The sequence below is a fragment of the Apteryx mantelli genome, chromosome 2, assembly GCF_036417845.1.
Source record: "Apteryx mantelli isolate bAptMan1 chromosome 2, bAptMan1.hap1, whole genome shotgun sequence".
Taxonomy (NCBI): Eukaryota; Metazoa; Chordata; class Aves; order Apterygiformes; family Apterygidae; genus Apteryx; species Apteryx mantelli.
In genome coordinates, this window is record NC_089979.1 from 164,444,779 (window position 1) to 164,461,747 (window position 16,969).

The 16,969-nt window shown below is 49.3% G+C and overlaps 1 protein-coding gene across 1 annotated transcript in view; it reads left to right on the plus strand.

Moving 5' to 3' along the window:
- Positions 1–16,969, plus strand: part of XIRP1 (xin actin binding repeat containing 1) — a 33,882-nt gene that overhangs the window by 3,723 nt on the left and 13,190 nt on the right. Inside the window, exon 4 of the mRNA XM_067292533.1 lies at positions 748–829. Coding sequence (XP_067148634.1) covers positions 748–829 — 82 coding nt within the window. The remainder of the gene's footprint in view (positions 1–747; positions 830–16,969) is intronic.

Here is a 16,969-nt window from a genome sequence, read left to right on the forward strand (position 1 = left end):
TTGTGAGCCGTGAGCAAAAAGGACATCACCTGCAAGCACACACAGGTCTGTGGTCTGCAGCCCTTGTCTTAGTAAACATGACAGGAGAGTGATCCAAGACCCCTGGAGTGAAGGAATTAGTAGGAGTGGACATCTACATGGGAGAGAGACCTACAGGGACCTACATCAAGCAAACAAGAGAGTCCCATGAAGTCATTATCATCAGGAATATTAATTCTGGGCAAGATCCTGTCTGACATGGCCAGACCCATCTCACTGCTGTATGGTATTGCCCCAGTGATTAATGCTCCACAGGAGGGTCTGGTTGCTTCATGAGGGATGCAGTGAAGGACAACTTTGATCATTACTGGGCTTGAGAAACTGAAATTGTTTTGGGGACTGGTAAAGGAAATAAAAGGATAAACCTGACCCAGAAAGAGAAAGAAGCAACGGTGGCCTGAAAATCTTAGGTGGTTAGAGAAATTACTGCTTCTCTCTGTAAAGAGAGGGAGGCCATGCCCAAAGGCCTGTGAAGCACTGTGCTTGGAGAGAACACAGCAAAGCCAAGGCCATGGTTAGGTCTATAGGGAGAAAGGCTAAACCAAGCCCAATACATGGAGGCAACATAAGGGCCACTTTCACCTCTGGAAACCTGCTGGTGCAGTTGCCTTCCCCACACTGGGGCTTTGCTTGGTTCCTCTCCTCTGTTTATGGGAATTTAACTGTTTATGGGAATCTAACTGTTTACCTGTTGTCATTCCTGCACAGGAAGGGAAGATCGCCAGCAACAGACAGGCGATCATCTCCACAGTGCCAGAGACAGCCTTTGACTCAGCCATGGGCAGAAACTGTGAGTTGGATTTATTTTGGTTCCTGGTCATCATCGCCACTCCAGTGCCAGCTCTGTAGTTGCAACTGGGAAGGGGCATCTTTGGTCTGTGGGGGAAGCTGTATTTCCCACCTAACCTGTAATGGAGAGTGGAGACTGGCAGAGCGATTCTGGCCCTGTCTGCATGTTCACACGGGTACTCCCAGGGACGGCTGTGCAGGAGTGCAGCCGAGGATAGGGAGTGCAATGAGGAGAGCAGACGGCCACATAAATGCAGCTGTACTCCTTCCAGCCCTAAACGGGCTGATCCACCCATTGCACAGAGCTGGCAAATCCCAAAGCGGCTCAGGTCTGGGCCACTGATGAGTCCACAGAGCCATGTTGACTCTCCCTGTGCTATTATTCCAGCATTTAAAAATAGTTCGTATCAAACACAAGGGCAGAAACACATCCATGTTTAGTTTGGGATGAGTAATTTCTCCCTGCACTTCAGTCCTGAGGGTGAGAAAGGGAGAGGCTTCTTTGTACCTAACTGAGGAGTCTGGCTGGACTCCTTTTTGAATTTGGCAGCAGCAGTGTATGAGACACCATCCTTGGCTCCAGATAGGATATGTAAGTGATCCCTAATGATATGATATCATTGGCACTACAGCAGGTCAGGGATATTTCAAGGCAAGAGGCATCTGTGAACAGTGAGATATCCAAGCTGAAGCCTTGCGTGGGAAAGGGTTGAATTTTACCAAAACTCGCTGCCAGGAATGTTTCACAGATTTGGGACAAAAAAGAAAAAACTCTCTTGTAATCCCATAATGGCTGGATTTGGGACAAAGGGGACCACCCTGCCTGCTTTGGACCTCGATCTGGAATCCGGGGATCCCGTATCCAGCTGTCTAGGGTTTTTCTTTTTCCTTTCCATTTCTTCCTTTTCTTTCACACAAGAAAAAAAATCACATGCTGCCTGGAATTGAGACGCTGTATTTAATTACACAACTATATGGGAAATAAGTATCTCATATGAGTACATAGGTAGATGAAGGACCTAAAGTTTCCACAGAGTTGATGTTGCTTTTTTTTAATATCAAAACATGTGAAGTCACCATGCTATCTTGCTAAACAGGGTCACGGTATTAGCTGCCTTGTTCCTTTTACACCGTTAGGGACATCTTTTTCTCTGGTTGACGAATGATGAATCACTGTCTATCTTAGTGCTTTGCACTGTTCTCTAGTCCCTGAGTCAAAGCCATTGCAATAGCAAAGACTTCATATCATCTCTGGCACCACTGCTTTGGTAGGGCTAGACTCCACTTGGTGTGTGGGGTCCTTTTGGAGAGGCAAACGCAGCCAGGAAGGATACTGGGAACACAACAGCTACCTCTGATGCAAACTCTGGATCTGCTCGGAGACAGGACTTGCAATGTTTCCTGAAGATGTCCAGGAATGAGCTGTCCCATATCTCCTCTGGGACAAGACTTGTCCAAACCTAAACATGAGCTCTGACTGGTCATTCACATGGAGTTAGAGAGGGATCAGTACTCCACGTGCCCAGCAGTGAGCAGCACAGGTCTGCTACAGGAGCCTCCTTGACATCTCCCAGGGACAGTCCCACAGGCCTTTTCCCAGGACGCCCAGCTGATACAGTGACGTGGAACAGGGAAGGCAGTGTGCTGGGTGGTTTGAAGCCACATGTTGTTATAAAGTTAAGCACAGAAGACATTTCTCAGGCTCTAGTTTGGGCCTCAGTGGTACGGATGACAGCAGCTTGACAGTGTACAACACAGCTCTGCTGCCTGGCATTTGGCTTATCAGCAAATGCATGTCCGTGCAGTGGTTCACTGCTGAATAATGACATGTGCAGTCAAAGCATCAGCTGCTGTACCTCCATCCAGACACAGCTCAGTCATCTCCAGGACACTGAGGGAGTCCTGAGCACTGCTCAGAGGGAAAGGCTGACTACACACCTTTAGAAAGCCCAACTTCCAGGCAGCTAAACCATCACCCACCAGGCAACATCCCCAGCCACACCGAGGATCCCAGATGATCTGGAGGAAGCTGTCACGAAGGACGTCACTGATTAAAAGGGTCCAAGAGGCTATAGTTAGCAGTAATGAGATTAAACTGCGCAGTGGAAGATTTGCACAGTATAGCAAAATACTTCCTAAGAAGGAAGGTGGTAAATCAAGAAACCATTTTCCCAAAGGGAAATGGTGGAAAGCTTGAGTCCTTTAATATTAAACAGCAGAAGACATCAGCTAATTTACTGTAGGTGCAGTCTCTTGAGCACACTGGATTTAAAAATTAACTACTAGATGAATTTTGGCAACGAGGGAGATGAGAATCGCAGCCAAGAAACAGAAGAGAGGGACTTGTGTGTGTGCATGCCATTCCCCTGGCTCACACACATATATACGCTTCTGCATGCGTGTATTAATATAGCTCCATTATTCAGTGCTTTCAGCTGAAGGGCACACGAGGATGTTACCTCAGTGCCGTGCAAAGATAAAATGGGAGTCTGATGCGACTACAAATTACAGAGCTGCCTCCAAAACGCATTTAATTCCCTCCTCCCCTTCCCCCTCGCTGTTCTGCATTCATTTGAAACTCTACCCATGGGGATTTTCCGAAGCCCAGAGAGGAGAGGCAGCGAAGGAGAGCACAGAAACAACCCACTGCCTGTCTTTCGCGGTTGGCTCCCCTGTCCCCGATGCGGGGAGAGTCGCGTTTGATTGCAATGCTCACTTGGCATGGGATGGCTGGCTTCCCCCGCCTGCTGCAGCACCTGCAGCTTCTCCTGCAAGGGGGTGCGGTGCCATCTAGCGACGACCAAGTCATCTCCCTTCAGTCCCAACCCCGACCTCAGTCTGTACGCCGCCGTTACAGCAGCTGCCGGACACCACGTCTCAGGCCCAGAGACAGAGGGAGGTTGTCACCTGTGGTCTCCCCACAGCCTGGGACCCGGCAGCCAGTACCAGGGAACCCCCTTGATTTAAGAGAAAAGTCCCAGGTGGCTCTGAGTTCGAGGCAGCTCTGGCACTCGCAGTGATACAGGCTCCTGCAGTTAGAAATCATTCTCAAAAGCTCATTTCCCTTTCAGTAGTGTCTTTGCATGAGCGTGACAAGAGGGAATTGAATGTTGGGTCTCCTGTAACGAGCTAATCCATCCAGCTCTCAGTGGTTCATGCCTCCCCGCTTCAGCCAGGAAGAAAACTTGTGGTTTTAAAGATGGGATCCATCTGCCCCCCCCCCCGACTAAAGCATCCTGTTTCCCCCCCCAAAAAATGGGGCAAAAACAAGCCAGTAGCAGATTCCTTCCCCTTGCACCTTCTCCAGCCTCCTGTGACAGCCGGTCAGGGGTCCAGGGGTCACAAGCAGCTTTTATGGGCTGCTGTGGGAACGTATAAAGGTTCACAGCCCTGCCATTCCCACACGGTCGCCAAGGGCAGGACCAGTGCCTCTCTCCATCGTGTGGGACTGATCACCCTCCGCTCACTCCCAGCCCTGCCCTGCCTGAACGATGATGAACAATTAAAGGCAGCAGGAATCAAAACAGATAAATTAGTCCCGTTGTCTGGCTTTTCCCGAAAGTCCTAGTCTCTGCATGCATAACAGAGACCTCTCGTCTGATCTAACCTAAAGAGCCTTTCCCCTGCTGAGCTCTTGTTGTCTTCTATTCTCGGCACCTGGGAGGTGTCAGCCTGGTCTCGGGTGAGGGCGCAGAGCTACGCTCCGCTACAGAGACTCGCATCCCTTGGGCTGCTTATTTCTCCCTGCACGCTCTTTCTTCCTGTCACACTCCTGGCGCTTCTCAGAAAGACTCAATGCCCCATTGATTTTTTTCAGGCCCTTTCCTGCTTTCTAATAAGTTGCAGTCTTCCAGACAGGAGGAGAAAAACACCTCCCTGGGGGCTTTGTAGACCTGTCAGGTAGCTCAGATCTTGCACGCTGGCATGGGAGTGCTCCTGGGGAAATTGAGGAGCTGAGGCAGATGCTTGCAAGACACTGACAGGAGCACACATGGAAGACACAGCCCATAGCAGGATCAGGACCTCCACAGAGGGCAAGGGAGATGGACAGACAGAGAGAGAGGTACCATGAGTATGAATGCATGACACAGACCACCAGTCATGTGCATGTATGTTGTGTGGTATAGCTAGACAAACAGACGGACAAATATACATTGCAGATGAAGAGAGAGAGCCACATGGATGGATGGATGTGCCCTATGCGTTCCTGCCAGACACGCACATGTCCCAAGGACACTGTATGCATGACCATTGGGAGCTGCTAACTGCGCTGATGTGCACTGCCCTTCACCTTCTGCCTCTGTGTCCTTCCACCCCTATGAAATAAATAAGACCCGCTCTGCTGTGCGTGTTGCTCCTTGCCTGCTGCTGTGTTTGCTGACTCTCCCCTGCCACCCTGTTCATGAATAACCCTGCCACCTGAGCGGGTGCATATGACAACACTTGCCATTCCCAGCCCTCTGACTCACAGCTTGGCTGGCAATCAAGGACCTGTCTATCATCTGCCTAACAACATCCTTCACTTTCCTGCGCTGCATCAGCTGGATATGCTCAGGCTGGGGCACTTCGGGCTGCACCTCTTTGACTGTTAGCAGCGCCTTGCTTGCATCCGACCCTTACCCCTTGTACAGTCTCCTCCTCGGCATGCAGTAGTAACAAGAGCAGCCGCATTTTTTTTCCTATGGATGGTTAAATTTCAGTCTAATTTAGCTCTTTTCTGTGATCCTCATGTATTGAAAGAAGCAACAAAGGAAAAAGAGACTATTTCAGAGGCAGGGGTGATAGTCTTTCTCGATGCAGGGCTTAGCAGAGACTCTCACCTCAGCGGGGGGCCAGTAATTCATTGCCTGGCATATCTAAAGGAACCAGGCTATTACTGTGGGGAGGAGCTGGGCCCTTTCAGGAGGCCTGATGAAAGCAGATGGTCATCTAGAGCTGGATGTGATGTGATGTGACACGATGCCATTCAATGCATGCTGGATGTGATGTGATTTTGAAGGGGAAACCTCCCTGTGGCGTGCGGATCTGTAGCCTCACTGACATGTAGCGTCCTCTCCAGGGAGTGATGCCTGGAGACTCGCAGGGAAGGCAGGAGGATCCTTGTGGCCCTCCCTAACACCCTCCATAAATCTTTCACAATAGTATTCAGTGGGAGGGAACCAAGAAACACAAAATCTCAAACTGGAAAATTGGCACCCATGAGCTGCTTGGCCCTCTGGAGCAAAGAGCACAGAGTCCCTTAGGGAACCAGGATCCCTCTTCACCTCCTCAGCACAACGCTGCTGAGATCTTCGTGTGACCAGGGTGCCAATGAGCCCAGCTGAAACAAAGGCCTCCCCACGCTAGGTGCCATACAAACACGTTGAAGAGAGGCAGAAAGAGCTTGGGGTGAACGAAGGAAGTACCCTCACCCCCCGTTACTGATGGTGCATCGGGGCACGGGAAGGCTAAGGTGGCTTCTGTGCTACTATCTAAAACAGATATGTCTGGTTCAGCACAGCTCTTTGCAGCTAAACTCCCTCCCCCACAAATGCAGTGTAGATACTGGGAATAGGCCCATGTTGTCTGGCATTGGGAATGGCCAGTTTTGGGTGCTGTGGTGCATGTGCATTGCCTGGCAGGGTACAAACAGGATGGGACTGAACATGGGTGTCTTGCCGTTGCCACCGTGTTTCACGATTCTAAGCACCTCTGAACGCGTGCTTTATTCCAGGCGATGATGGCATCTGTATTTACTCTTCTGGTACTGACACAGCAAAGCCACATCTCCGTCCATCGTCCCATAGTGGTTTACTCAAGCTTAAGCTCCCTAAAGGTGTCCAAAAAGTAACTGAAAGAGAGAGCAACAGGGTCTGATTCAGACTGGGTTCTCCTGCCCTTGGCCAAATGGCTATCCCGGTCTTGTAAAGATGTTAAAATAAAATGACTGTTAAAATAAGCCCCAATTCTCCAAGCCATTCGCTGTGGCTGTATTTGTAAATTAACAGGGCCAGGCCAGGGTCCCAAGCACTGTCACACAATTGCACAAGCCATTAAATTGCTAAAAATAGCATCCATTGCCCAACTGAGATTTGAGGATATCAAGAGCCTTCTGGGGCTCAGCGCTTTATTATTATCCCCTCTCCAAACACTGGCTAAAGCACCTCCCTGCAGTGCCGCACCATTAACGGAGGAAGGGAGTACAAGGAAGGAGGTGATTCCTGCCTGGTCGCAGCTTGCTGACAGGTTGTGCTCCCAGACGGCACGTCTAGTGGTGCTCTTGCCTCAGTGAGGGAAATAATAGCTGCTGTGGGTGTTTATCCAAAGAGTCTTTTTCCAAAAATGAAAGGCAAGTGTGCAAATATGCATATATGGGTGTATACATCTATAAACTCAATGAACAAGAAATGCTTTTTTAATGAGAGAAACTCCTTGCTTTATGATTTAGCATCATGAAGCAAGTAGCTTGTTTGTCCTTCTTTGTACACATATTTCATTTTACTTTCTCTTTCCTAAACCTACATGTTCTAAAACACTTGTATTGGAAAAGAAATAAGGAACCAGAAAATGTAACTAATACCTGCCACCTTCCCGGCTTTTCTCTTAAAACTTTGGCTGTTATAGGAGCCAAAAGGAGCCAAGCGGCGGTTATCACAGCCTAAGGTCATGACAGTGAGTCAGGGAAATGCCTCTGCTGCTTGCACCATCGCTTGGAAGCATCCCCAGTCCCATACTGAATTACAGAAGGGGTATTTTGAATGAATAAGTTCTGAAAATAAGCCAGGCCCCAAGACTTTCCCCACCACTGTGTAGGACTGCGAGAACTCATGATTGACTCAGCCTGATGGGATAGCAGCTACACTCTTCCCTAAAAATAGACCATGTGGTTCATCCTCTCAACATAGCCCAGTGCTCGGTGATAAAACCAGCTGCCCGAGACCACTGAGAGCCAGTGAACAGGATCGAGGGTGAGGACAGCGGAGCAGGGCTCCCCATAGGATACACTACAGGCTGCCTGGCCCTGAGTTTCACATAGTTTTCCACTGGGACTGCCTACAGTGCGACACAACTATCGGGACTACTGAGACCTCTCTGTAAGTAATTCTGGGGTAGGTTAGCATGGGGTGAAGTGTTGCATGAACATGAACCTTGGACTGATGTTAAAATACAGAGCAAATGAGGACGCTCGGTGCCTCGTAGTATGAAAGAGGCATTTGCAGCTCGTGGAAAGCAGAGGATTTTGTTGGTCCAGAGCTTGGTAAATCCCAGTCTGTACTACAGAAGATACTTTCTCTCTGCACCACGGGTTGTGGCTTCTGTCTAGTTGAGCACTGTTGTCTCGGGTGTTTGGGCATGTTCAAAGTGGGCGCAGAGCTTTGTACGTGGGTGATTCTCCCCTGCCCCAAAACATTCAAGTTTCTAGCTTTGAGACTTAAATTCATGAGGCCAGATCCTCAGCTTCTTCTCTCTCCCCCTGAGGTGCTGTGAGTTACTGGGACTCTGCGGCCAGGAACAGGGTAGAGGGTCTAAGCCAGACAGACACTATAGGGGCGAGGGGGAAACTTCTTCCAGATCAAAATCAATATCAGGACTGGTCACAACGCAGTAGGCAATGAAATGGGGACTCTTCAGGGGGAAATGACTCTTGCTCCTTCTTACATCCCTAGGGACTAGGAGGCAGGCTAGGATTTGTTCAGGAATTTCTTCTCTCCAGGGTCAAGGGAAAAGTGAGAAATGTGTTTAGGTCCCTGAGCATCATCCATGTGCTCTGCTCCAGGAGGGAAACAGAGTCCCTGCCCAAGACAAGGGGAGAAAAGTTGCTCAGGACCGGTCACACTCGCTTATTGAAACCCTTTTGTTATTCCCGCTTACTTGTCCAGCCAGATAAAGGTCTTCAGGAGTGCCCAGAGGTCTGCCAGGTTAACAGCATTAAAATGGTCATACCTCTTCCTATTTCTGTTCACGTATGGAAAGACGGCTCCAAAAACCTGCACAGCTCTGTAGGGTGGAGCAGAAACCTGTCTCATACCTGATTACGGGTTTGCTGAAGCCAGTTAGCTCTAAGGTCTGCGTCATGGCCAAGAGGCCCCATGGGCCACCAAGAGTCAGGACGCCAGGTCTATCTCCTGATTCTGTCACTGTCCCTGTGCAAGTGCCTGGCCCCAACAGCCTGAGCTGAAAGCAGGATTTTTCTGCTCATGTATTCAGTGGTTGTTAGTGTTTCCTTCTGAGACACACGTTTTCCTGATTGCTATAAGAACAACAGGGTTCTGTGACTTCCCCCACTTCCCTCTCATTCTTTAATTTTCACCCAAATTTTTGCTGGAAAATATCTGAAGTAGGTTCAGGTTTTTATTAGAAAAAAAAGATATGGGGAAAGAGAGGTAGAGCTGGTCTCTCAGGTACAGATGCCACTTCTTGAGAAGAGGCAAAATATGAAAACCCTTGTTCTTGCCAGGCAAAATTGCAGATAATCCATTAGTGGCAATTAAAGGATCTAGCAAGGGTGGAATTTCCTAGGACACACATTCATGCCCATCGGACTTAGAATAGTTTTATTCCTGGAACAAGATCTTCTCTAGTCCTACAAGATCTTCTCTAGTTCTTTTCTGAAAAGTTTTGGGTTTACATGCAAAACCCATGCTAATGTCATGAGACAGGTGCAGTTCAAGGGCTATTTGGCCCTTGAACAGGCACAGCATTTCACAGGATACAGAAGCCTCCTTCATGGGAAACTGGGCCAGGATGCCCTAGCCCTGTTGTCAAGGAGGATAAAATACTTCCGCACTGGCAAAAAACCTGGGTCTGGGTCTGAACACGGTAGTAGACGTTTTTGCATGAAGTACTGTACAAAATGGTATTTTATTCTTTTGAAGTTAGCTGTTTCTCTCCTCCCCCATATTCTCAGTGGCAGTTTGCCTCATTTAGAGACAAACAGAAAAGCTGGAGGAACTCAGTCACTACAAGTGGGTTAGGGTTTTCTCTTTGAAAAATACTGCTTTTTTTTTTTTCTGGCTGTGGCTGTTTCTTCTAAAAGAGTATTAACATTTTTTGGCTGTAAATGACAAAGAGTTGACAATAGATTGAAAACTCCATGATAAGAAGAGAAAACAAGGGCAGGGTCTCAACAGTTCCTCAGAGATCCTTCAAATGTGGTGCGGATGCAGTCCCCCACTTAGTGCAGCTCCCCCCCCTTGACTCCTGCAAATGCCACAGCGTGATAAAAAAATGATTAAAAATCCATGTTGCAGCCCTGCTGCTGGCATTCCTCACTCCTTTTCCCACTGGCTTTCCTCCTTGTCTCAGCCATGCACAGGACATGCAGTCAGCGATGCTTGCAATGTTCATGGCTGCGCTGACATTCCCAAGGTATCACTCGGCGGTGGTCAGAGAGGGCTTCCCTTAAAAGGCTTGGTATTCCCGGCACGCCAAAAAGCCCTTTCCCCAGGAGAGGTTATTTCGGTGGACAGCTCTGTGTCGCTTTTTCTAGTTTTTTTTTAAAGGGGTGGGGGAAGCCGCTATCGCAAATTGTTGCCCGGCGCTTGGCTGGGTCTGCAGGGTCCGAGATGCTGAGGTCGACGGGAGCAGGTAGAGCGCCCGGTGCTGCAGCGGGCTGGGGCTAAAACTGCGACCTGCATTCAGGGCTGGGTGAAACTGAGAGGCAGAGAAATAGGAACAGCTCTTGTTATGTGGCAAGCACATGTGTTTATCATCATTTCAGTGAAAACTCCCTGTACAAATAATAGATAAAGAGTTACTGGACATTACGAGAACGGTGCCAGCATGAGCAGGGTGTGATACATGATCCTCAGCATGTCGGAGGGCAGCGCTGGGCTCCAAGATCCCCAGCTGTACGCTGCCTGGGGGAACAATTTATTAAACGTCCGCTCAGCATTTATTAACCTGTTGCAGACAGCAGGGAGAGATGGAGAAAGAGGCAATTCCAAGCTGGCAGTGGGGGCCGCGTCCGCCTTGTCTAGTCTCTTTGTATCCCAGAAGTCGGGGAGCTGCCCTGGGTGATGCTTAAGGTCCTCTCCAAGGAGAGACGACCAAACACCAGCTGGCCCACTCAGGAAGGCCGTCCTCAGCCAGCAATGCCACCGACAGCTGTCACTTGGTGAAGCTTCTTGGCATTTTTTTGTATACCAGGAATAGTGTCTTGCACATTCCTGGATTTTTTCAAAGTCCAAAAATAGCCCTGAACTGCCTCGGGGCAGATACTCGTCTCTGTCTGAGGCTCAATATTCCTGAGTCTCCTCTGGAGCTGTTTAAAGTACCTGGGGTTGGTGACATTCCCCCTGCACAGGAAAGTCCAGCTGGCGCTAAGGGGTCAAAAAAGCTTGCAGAAGTGACTAAAGACCATGAACCATCAGTTTACAGGTGATGGAAATTGTAAAGAGATTTTATTTTAAAAGTCTAGTGCTGGAAAGAAGACAGTCTTCAGTAGCTGTATTTTCCTTCCCCAGATTTGCAAATGTGACTTTATACACAAGAAAAATGTTAATTGTTTGGCTAGAATTTAGTAAACAATCCCTAAAGTATGAAATAATATTTTAAATCTCATTTCCTCTTCACCGCAGCTGCTCTTTGGTTGCGTTATTTTATTGTACTTATTTGCGTAGCACCTTCCTCTGGTTCTGGCACTTTTCACTGCAGACAGTTTACCATTTTCGAATTCATATGTTAGCTCTATGTGCCAGCGCTGTTCACATAATTGCAACATATGGCTTGCAGACTCTGCAAAATCTTTCTTTAAGTAGTCTAAAAGAGAGTGGTTTGTATTTTTTGGATGTGCATTAGTAATTTTATTTATGATCTGTACGAGAGATGTCCCCCAGCTCCAGATCAGAGATCTATTGTACTAGACATCATTGTCCAAACTTATTTGAAAGGACAAGATCTACTCATGGAAGTTTGGAATCAGAAAAAAAGTGTTGTTGATCCATACCATTTTTGTTAGAAATCTGACTATAACCAGTGGTATTCTTAAACCTGAGATGGTTAGCTGAATTTGTGAAAATCTCAGTTTTTCACTTTTAAGGTTTGTTTGCTACTCATGCAATTATACCAAAAAAAAAAAAAGAGAGAGAGATTTAGACCCAAATGATCAAAAAGTAGGTTATTATTATTATTTTTTTTTTAAAAAAGGTGGTGTTTATGATTGCTAGTCTCCCACATAGTTGGCCAGTCCCTGGCAAGAAAAGCTTGAATTTCAGATCCTTGTTGTCCTTCATGGAACTGAAAATGAGAGGAAACACTGTGGTTTGCAAACAGAGCCCAGTCTGATCCAGGAGCCAGGGAGCACCGGCGCGAACCCGGGCGCTTCAGAGCATTGCTGGTCCTCACTCTTTCCTGGAGGCAGCCCAAGACCCAGCAGGTGCTCCCTGCCACTGCCTCCTCCACTCTTTTCCCCCCTCCTTTGGAAATTTTGGCATTTTGACTTTCCCTGGAACCTCAAGAGCAGGTCGCAAGGCCAGAAGCGGAAATGCCTTCCCGTCCCCAAGCCCGCACCTGCACCCTGCGCTCCTGAGACCATCACTGCCCACATGCTCGCCAGCACCACTCGCCCCTGGGCAGCCTCCGAGCATCTCCTCCCGCTGGTGGGAACTCTGCAGGAGCGGCTCCCGGGGGCTGCCCCAGCCCATCAGCGCGCGGGCAGAGGGTGCAGAGATTTGAACCTTTCCCCGCTGACCGAGCACTGCCAACGGGCTGCCGGATTAAGCGGCGGCGCTGGTTTCTCAGCCAGCTTTTATGAGCGCTTACCCACCCGTGCAAATCCCCCCAGCCCAGCTCCACTGGCGGCACCAGTGTTCAGGAGCCCCTTTTGGCGGGGGGAAGGCCAGGAGAGGACAGTCTTGGTGTGATTCGGCACACATGGGTTGCGTGGAGGGAGGAGGATGGGGGCATCCCTGAAGCAGAGGACCCTGCGGGTTGCGATCATCCGACTCAGGGTAGCTCACGACCCGCCCCAGGCAGGAGGGAATAGCTGAAATGCCCCAGCTGCCTGGGAAGACGCCAGCTCGGAGCGCCACAACCCCGAGAAAGCAGAAGTATTTCCATGTCAGTCTGCCTCCATCCCTTCTCGGCCTTGCTCACCTAGCAGCTGTTAGGCTGGGGCTTGGGATATTTAAAAGCAGGATAAGCGAAGAGTTGGAAAACAGAGTCCCTACCAGGCCTCCCCTATTTCCTCCCCTAATTTCCCCAGGGCTAAGAAGCACCCGGACATGGGTCTCTTTGCTCCTAGCAGCCTTTGGGTGTTGGGCATTGGGACCTGCAGTGGCCAAGCAATGGCACGGCCGGGGGAGTCGAATGCATCGTGCATCTGTGCCCCGAGGCACAGGGCACGCAAGGCCCCAGCACATCTTGCACCGCTGGATTTTTCCTTTCCCTCTTGCCCGTGCGGCCCCGGGCGAGCCTGGTTCCCACCGCGCAATCCCCTTTTCGCGGGCCGTCTGGAGTGGGGCGCGCGCGGCGGCACAAAGGCTTTGCTCAGCAGCTGTGTTTGCTCAGAGCGGCTGATTTTGGGAGCAAAGCCGATGACATGTGGTTGGCCGGGTGGCCCGGGGAGTTTGGTGCTGAGCTTGCAGCTTCCTTTTTTAATAGGTGACTCAGTCGTTCGGCAGCTCAGTGGGGTTGGTGGTGGGAGCCAGTCTACAAAAGAGGGCCAGCGGCAGAAATGGTGGACACCAACAGGTGGGTAATATTGTTTCTCAGTGGGATATAGAGGTTTAAATAGAAAGCAAAGTGAGCCAGAGCTGCCTGTTACTGGAGGGATGGGGATTTCTTGGGGGAAGGAGCAGGGAAGAGTTTTGTCAGTGATTCGTTTCCCGCTTGCTGGGATTTGGTTGTTGGATGTAAAACAGTTACGGTTCGGTAAGAAGAGACCTGTAACATTACCTTCAGCAGGAGACAGAGCGGTTGAGTGATTTATGGGCAACAGCAGCAGAGGAAGTGACTGAATTTTTAGATGAATATTTAAGAGTCTCTTCCTCCCTATTCCCCTTCCTTCCCCCTTCTTCCTCCCCTGTCAGGAATGATTAGCGAATACAAATGAATATGATGAATGATTTTCCCCCACTGTGAGTTTTCCAGTTTGATGTTATGCAGATTTTTAAGCTCAGGGTTTCCAAAGAGTCCTGCAGTTTAGCAAGTGAAAATCTCTGAGCAGCGAATCTGGGCACAAGCCTGGCAATGGGAATACGTGAGGGCCGCTTATTCCACTGCACAGGGAAGACCCCAAACTCTGTGGAGCAGATGCACAATGCTGCAAAATCAGGACATTTCTGCTCACTGGGAGGAGATTACGGAGCTCTTCTGGCCCCAAGAGTGCCTTGGGATTTCTTTTCTTTTTCTTTCCTTTTCTCTCTTTTTGGGCATAGTGGGCTCCCAAGAGACCCGTGCCGTCACTCCGCACCCTCTTTTCCTAAAAAGGGTCCCCACGAATCACAGCCCTCCCTGCTCACCCAGGCTGCAGCCGCTGGGGCAGAGAGACTGTAAATCGACCCTGAGCTGCCAGTACATGGGACGAGGCAACAACCAAAGAAACACCGACAGCTGCTCCAACAGACAGGCCTAAATTTGCAGCCCCTCACATGAAACGCACGGATTGATCTGGCGCCAGATCCCGGCACAAATGGCGGTTTCCCTGTTGAAGCCCAGCAGGGAGGATCCTCTCCCATATTCTTCCCTCAGATAAAGGTGCCATCAGGCCCCGGTGCCAGCCTTGGATGGGACAGCAGGAGGGAGCGTTAAGGGACTGTATTCTTCCGTTTTTGCTCATGAGGATCCTTTAATGGCTGGAGCATCAGGTTTTGTGCTCCCTGGGGCATCAAACAGCATCGTGCGGGATGCATCACTCATCACGTAACAAACACCAAACATCCCAGCAGACCCCTTCATCTCATCAGGGCAGAAAAGTGTCTCAGATTGGGTCTCTGTGCCCTCAGTCTCATCTACAACAGATCAGGCAGTAACATCCTTAGCCTAGTCTGCAAAATGCCCTTTGGTTTTGCTTCAGCATCCTCAGCCGGGAAGTTCCCTGCCTGCCCCGTCTCCTTTCCCTCCCGGGGCTGCCTTTGCAGTGGTGCTGTGTGCTCGTAGCTCTTGAGATGTTTTGGGTGCTGCCTGGGTGCCCTTAGCTGCAAACGCGCTACAGCCTGGCTTTCTCATTAGCAGAACGAACTGTTGTTGTTTTGCTCTTGCCTATAATTAGCAATTCAGAGGGCGGCAGCAGCCCGTTTCGCCAGGCAGAGCCGGGTGGAAGGGCCAGGCTTCCCGTGAGCGCCGAGGCAGCCCCTCGCCTGGCTGCCTCGAGCAGCCCCTATCTGCGGCAGGCAATTTTGTGAGAAGCGATAAGCAAGCACAGGGCTTTGAGCAGCCTGCGTGCTGCAAAAAATGCCAAAAAGGGAAAAAAAGAAAACAAAATAAGCAATAAGCAATAAGGGGAAGGCTTTAGCAAAAGCCTTTTGTCTAATTATATCCGTCATTAAATCCGGAGTTCTGTAGCCTTTCATCCATTTGAGCTGAAGGGTGAAGGAATAGTCAGCACTGATGTTGTGCTATTTTCCACTGTGTCGACTGCAGATCTTCATTCAGCTGCATTATTTGTTCTTGGCTGGAGGGGACCATTAAATGCCACCAGCCCGGCTCTGGGACAAGGGGCTGCCTTTGCTCAGCGCTGAAGCAGTTAAGCACAGTTACGCTCATGTCAGCCCATGCTGCTGTCCCTGCACTGCTGCAAAGTGCTCCCGTGTCCTAGAGGTAGTTTTTAAGACAGAGGTATTTTTTTGGAGTGTGGCCACCTCGAGTGCTACCATGCCATTGCCAGAGGTTTATGTTTGTTTTCCCAACCAGAAAGGCTAGAAACTTGTGCTTGGTTTTCCTGTGCTTTCAACCTAGCCAGGCTGCCTCTACCCCACTTTCCCCATTGCTCTTAGTGAGAGGCTTAGCAAAACCCCATGCCCTTGCTACGTTCTGGTTTCCAGCCTGAGATTGCCTTTTGCCTTTTTAGTAGGCATTTCAACAATATAGCATAAAATAGAGATACCCTGATAAGCTCTCTACAGCTAATTCAGCGCATACTTTAATGCTGCTTATGGCCAAAACAAGGAATTACCGTGAAATTCAAGGTACCTTCATTGCCAAGGAGTTCACTTTCCCTTTTTACAGGGTGGCCCACATCCACCCTGATGGCTCTCTGCAACAGCAGGACCCCTTCAAATGTGGGCTATGAACCTCCAATCGAAGGGAGAAGCCTTCTCCAGCAGGTAGTGGGTTTGTGTTAGGAGATATCAACACCAGCTCCTATGAAAGTGGTTGTCTCAGTGATGCCTTGCCTCTTTCCTCCCAATTTCCAGGGTGGCATTCATCTCAAAAAGCCAGGCATCTAGTCAAAGCATGTGCTCTTGTGACAGAGTGGAGAAAAACTGGTATAATGAGAGGGTAGTTTATATCCCAAACTGAAGCCAGGGAAAGAAATCCCATCCTTACCTGGCGACTTACAGAAAACAAGCATTAAGGAAGTCTCCTCTTTTGTTTCCTCCCCTTATGTCCTAGTGACCTCTGGCAGACTTGGGCAGCTAAATCTGTATTGCTTCCAGCTGCATCCCCAGGTATCCAGCCTCAGTTTTGAGTCAAAGTGCCTGGGCATCTGTAGAAGCAGCTGGTACCAAGGACAAAAGAAAACATGGGATTTGGCGCCTTTCAGTAATATGCTAGCCAGTCTTTTACACTCTTATGGGGGTCCCTCTGCTCTTATCTCTATGTCTTTTTGTTGGTGGTGTTAGCTAGGACATTTATCCTCAGGTTCCCGAGGGAACTAGTGCTGCACTTGAAGCACCAGCTCCTGGAGTCATGTTATTAGATGACATTAGCTGCCGTCGCTTTAAAATAAAGACAAAATACAGCTCCTTTAGTATGTCAGAGCAAAGCTTGAAAATCTGAACTTAAGGACTCAAAACCCAGAAAACAAAGAGAAGAATCGTAAGTCTGCTGTTTATAAAATCTCATGATTTGGGGTGGCTGAGATTTGAGGGCAGAGAATGTTAGAATTGTTGCAGTGCTTTCAATGTGCACGTATTTAAAAGGCACATCAGCCCATCCCCGTCTGTGCAAAAGCTGGATTTGTGGGTGGAGAGCCTATTGTTCAAAGAGAAAGCATCGC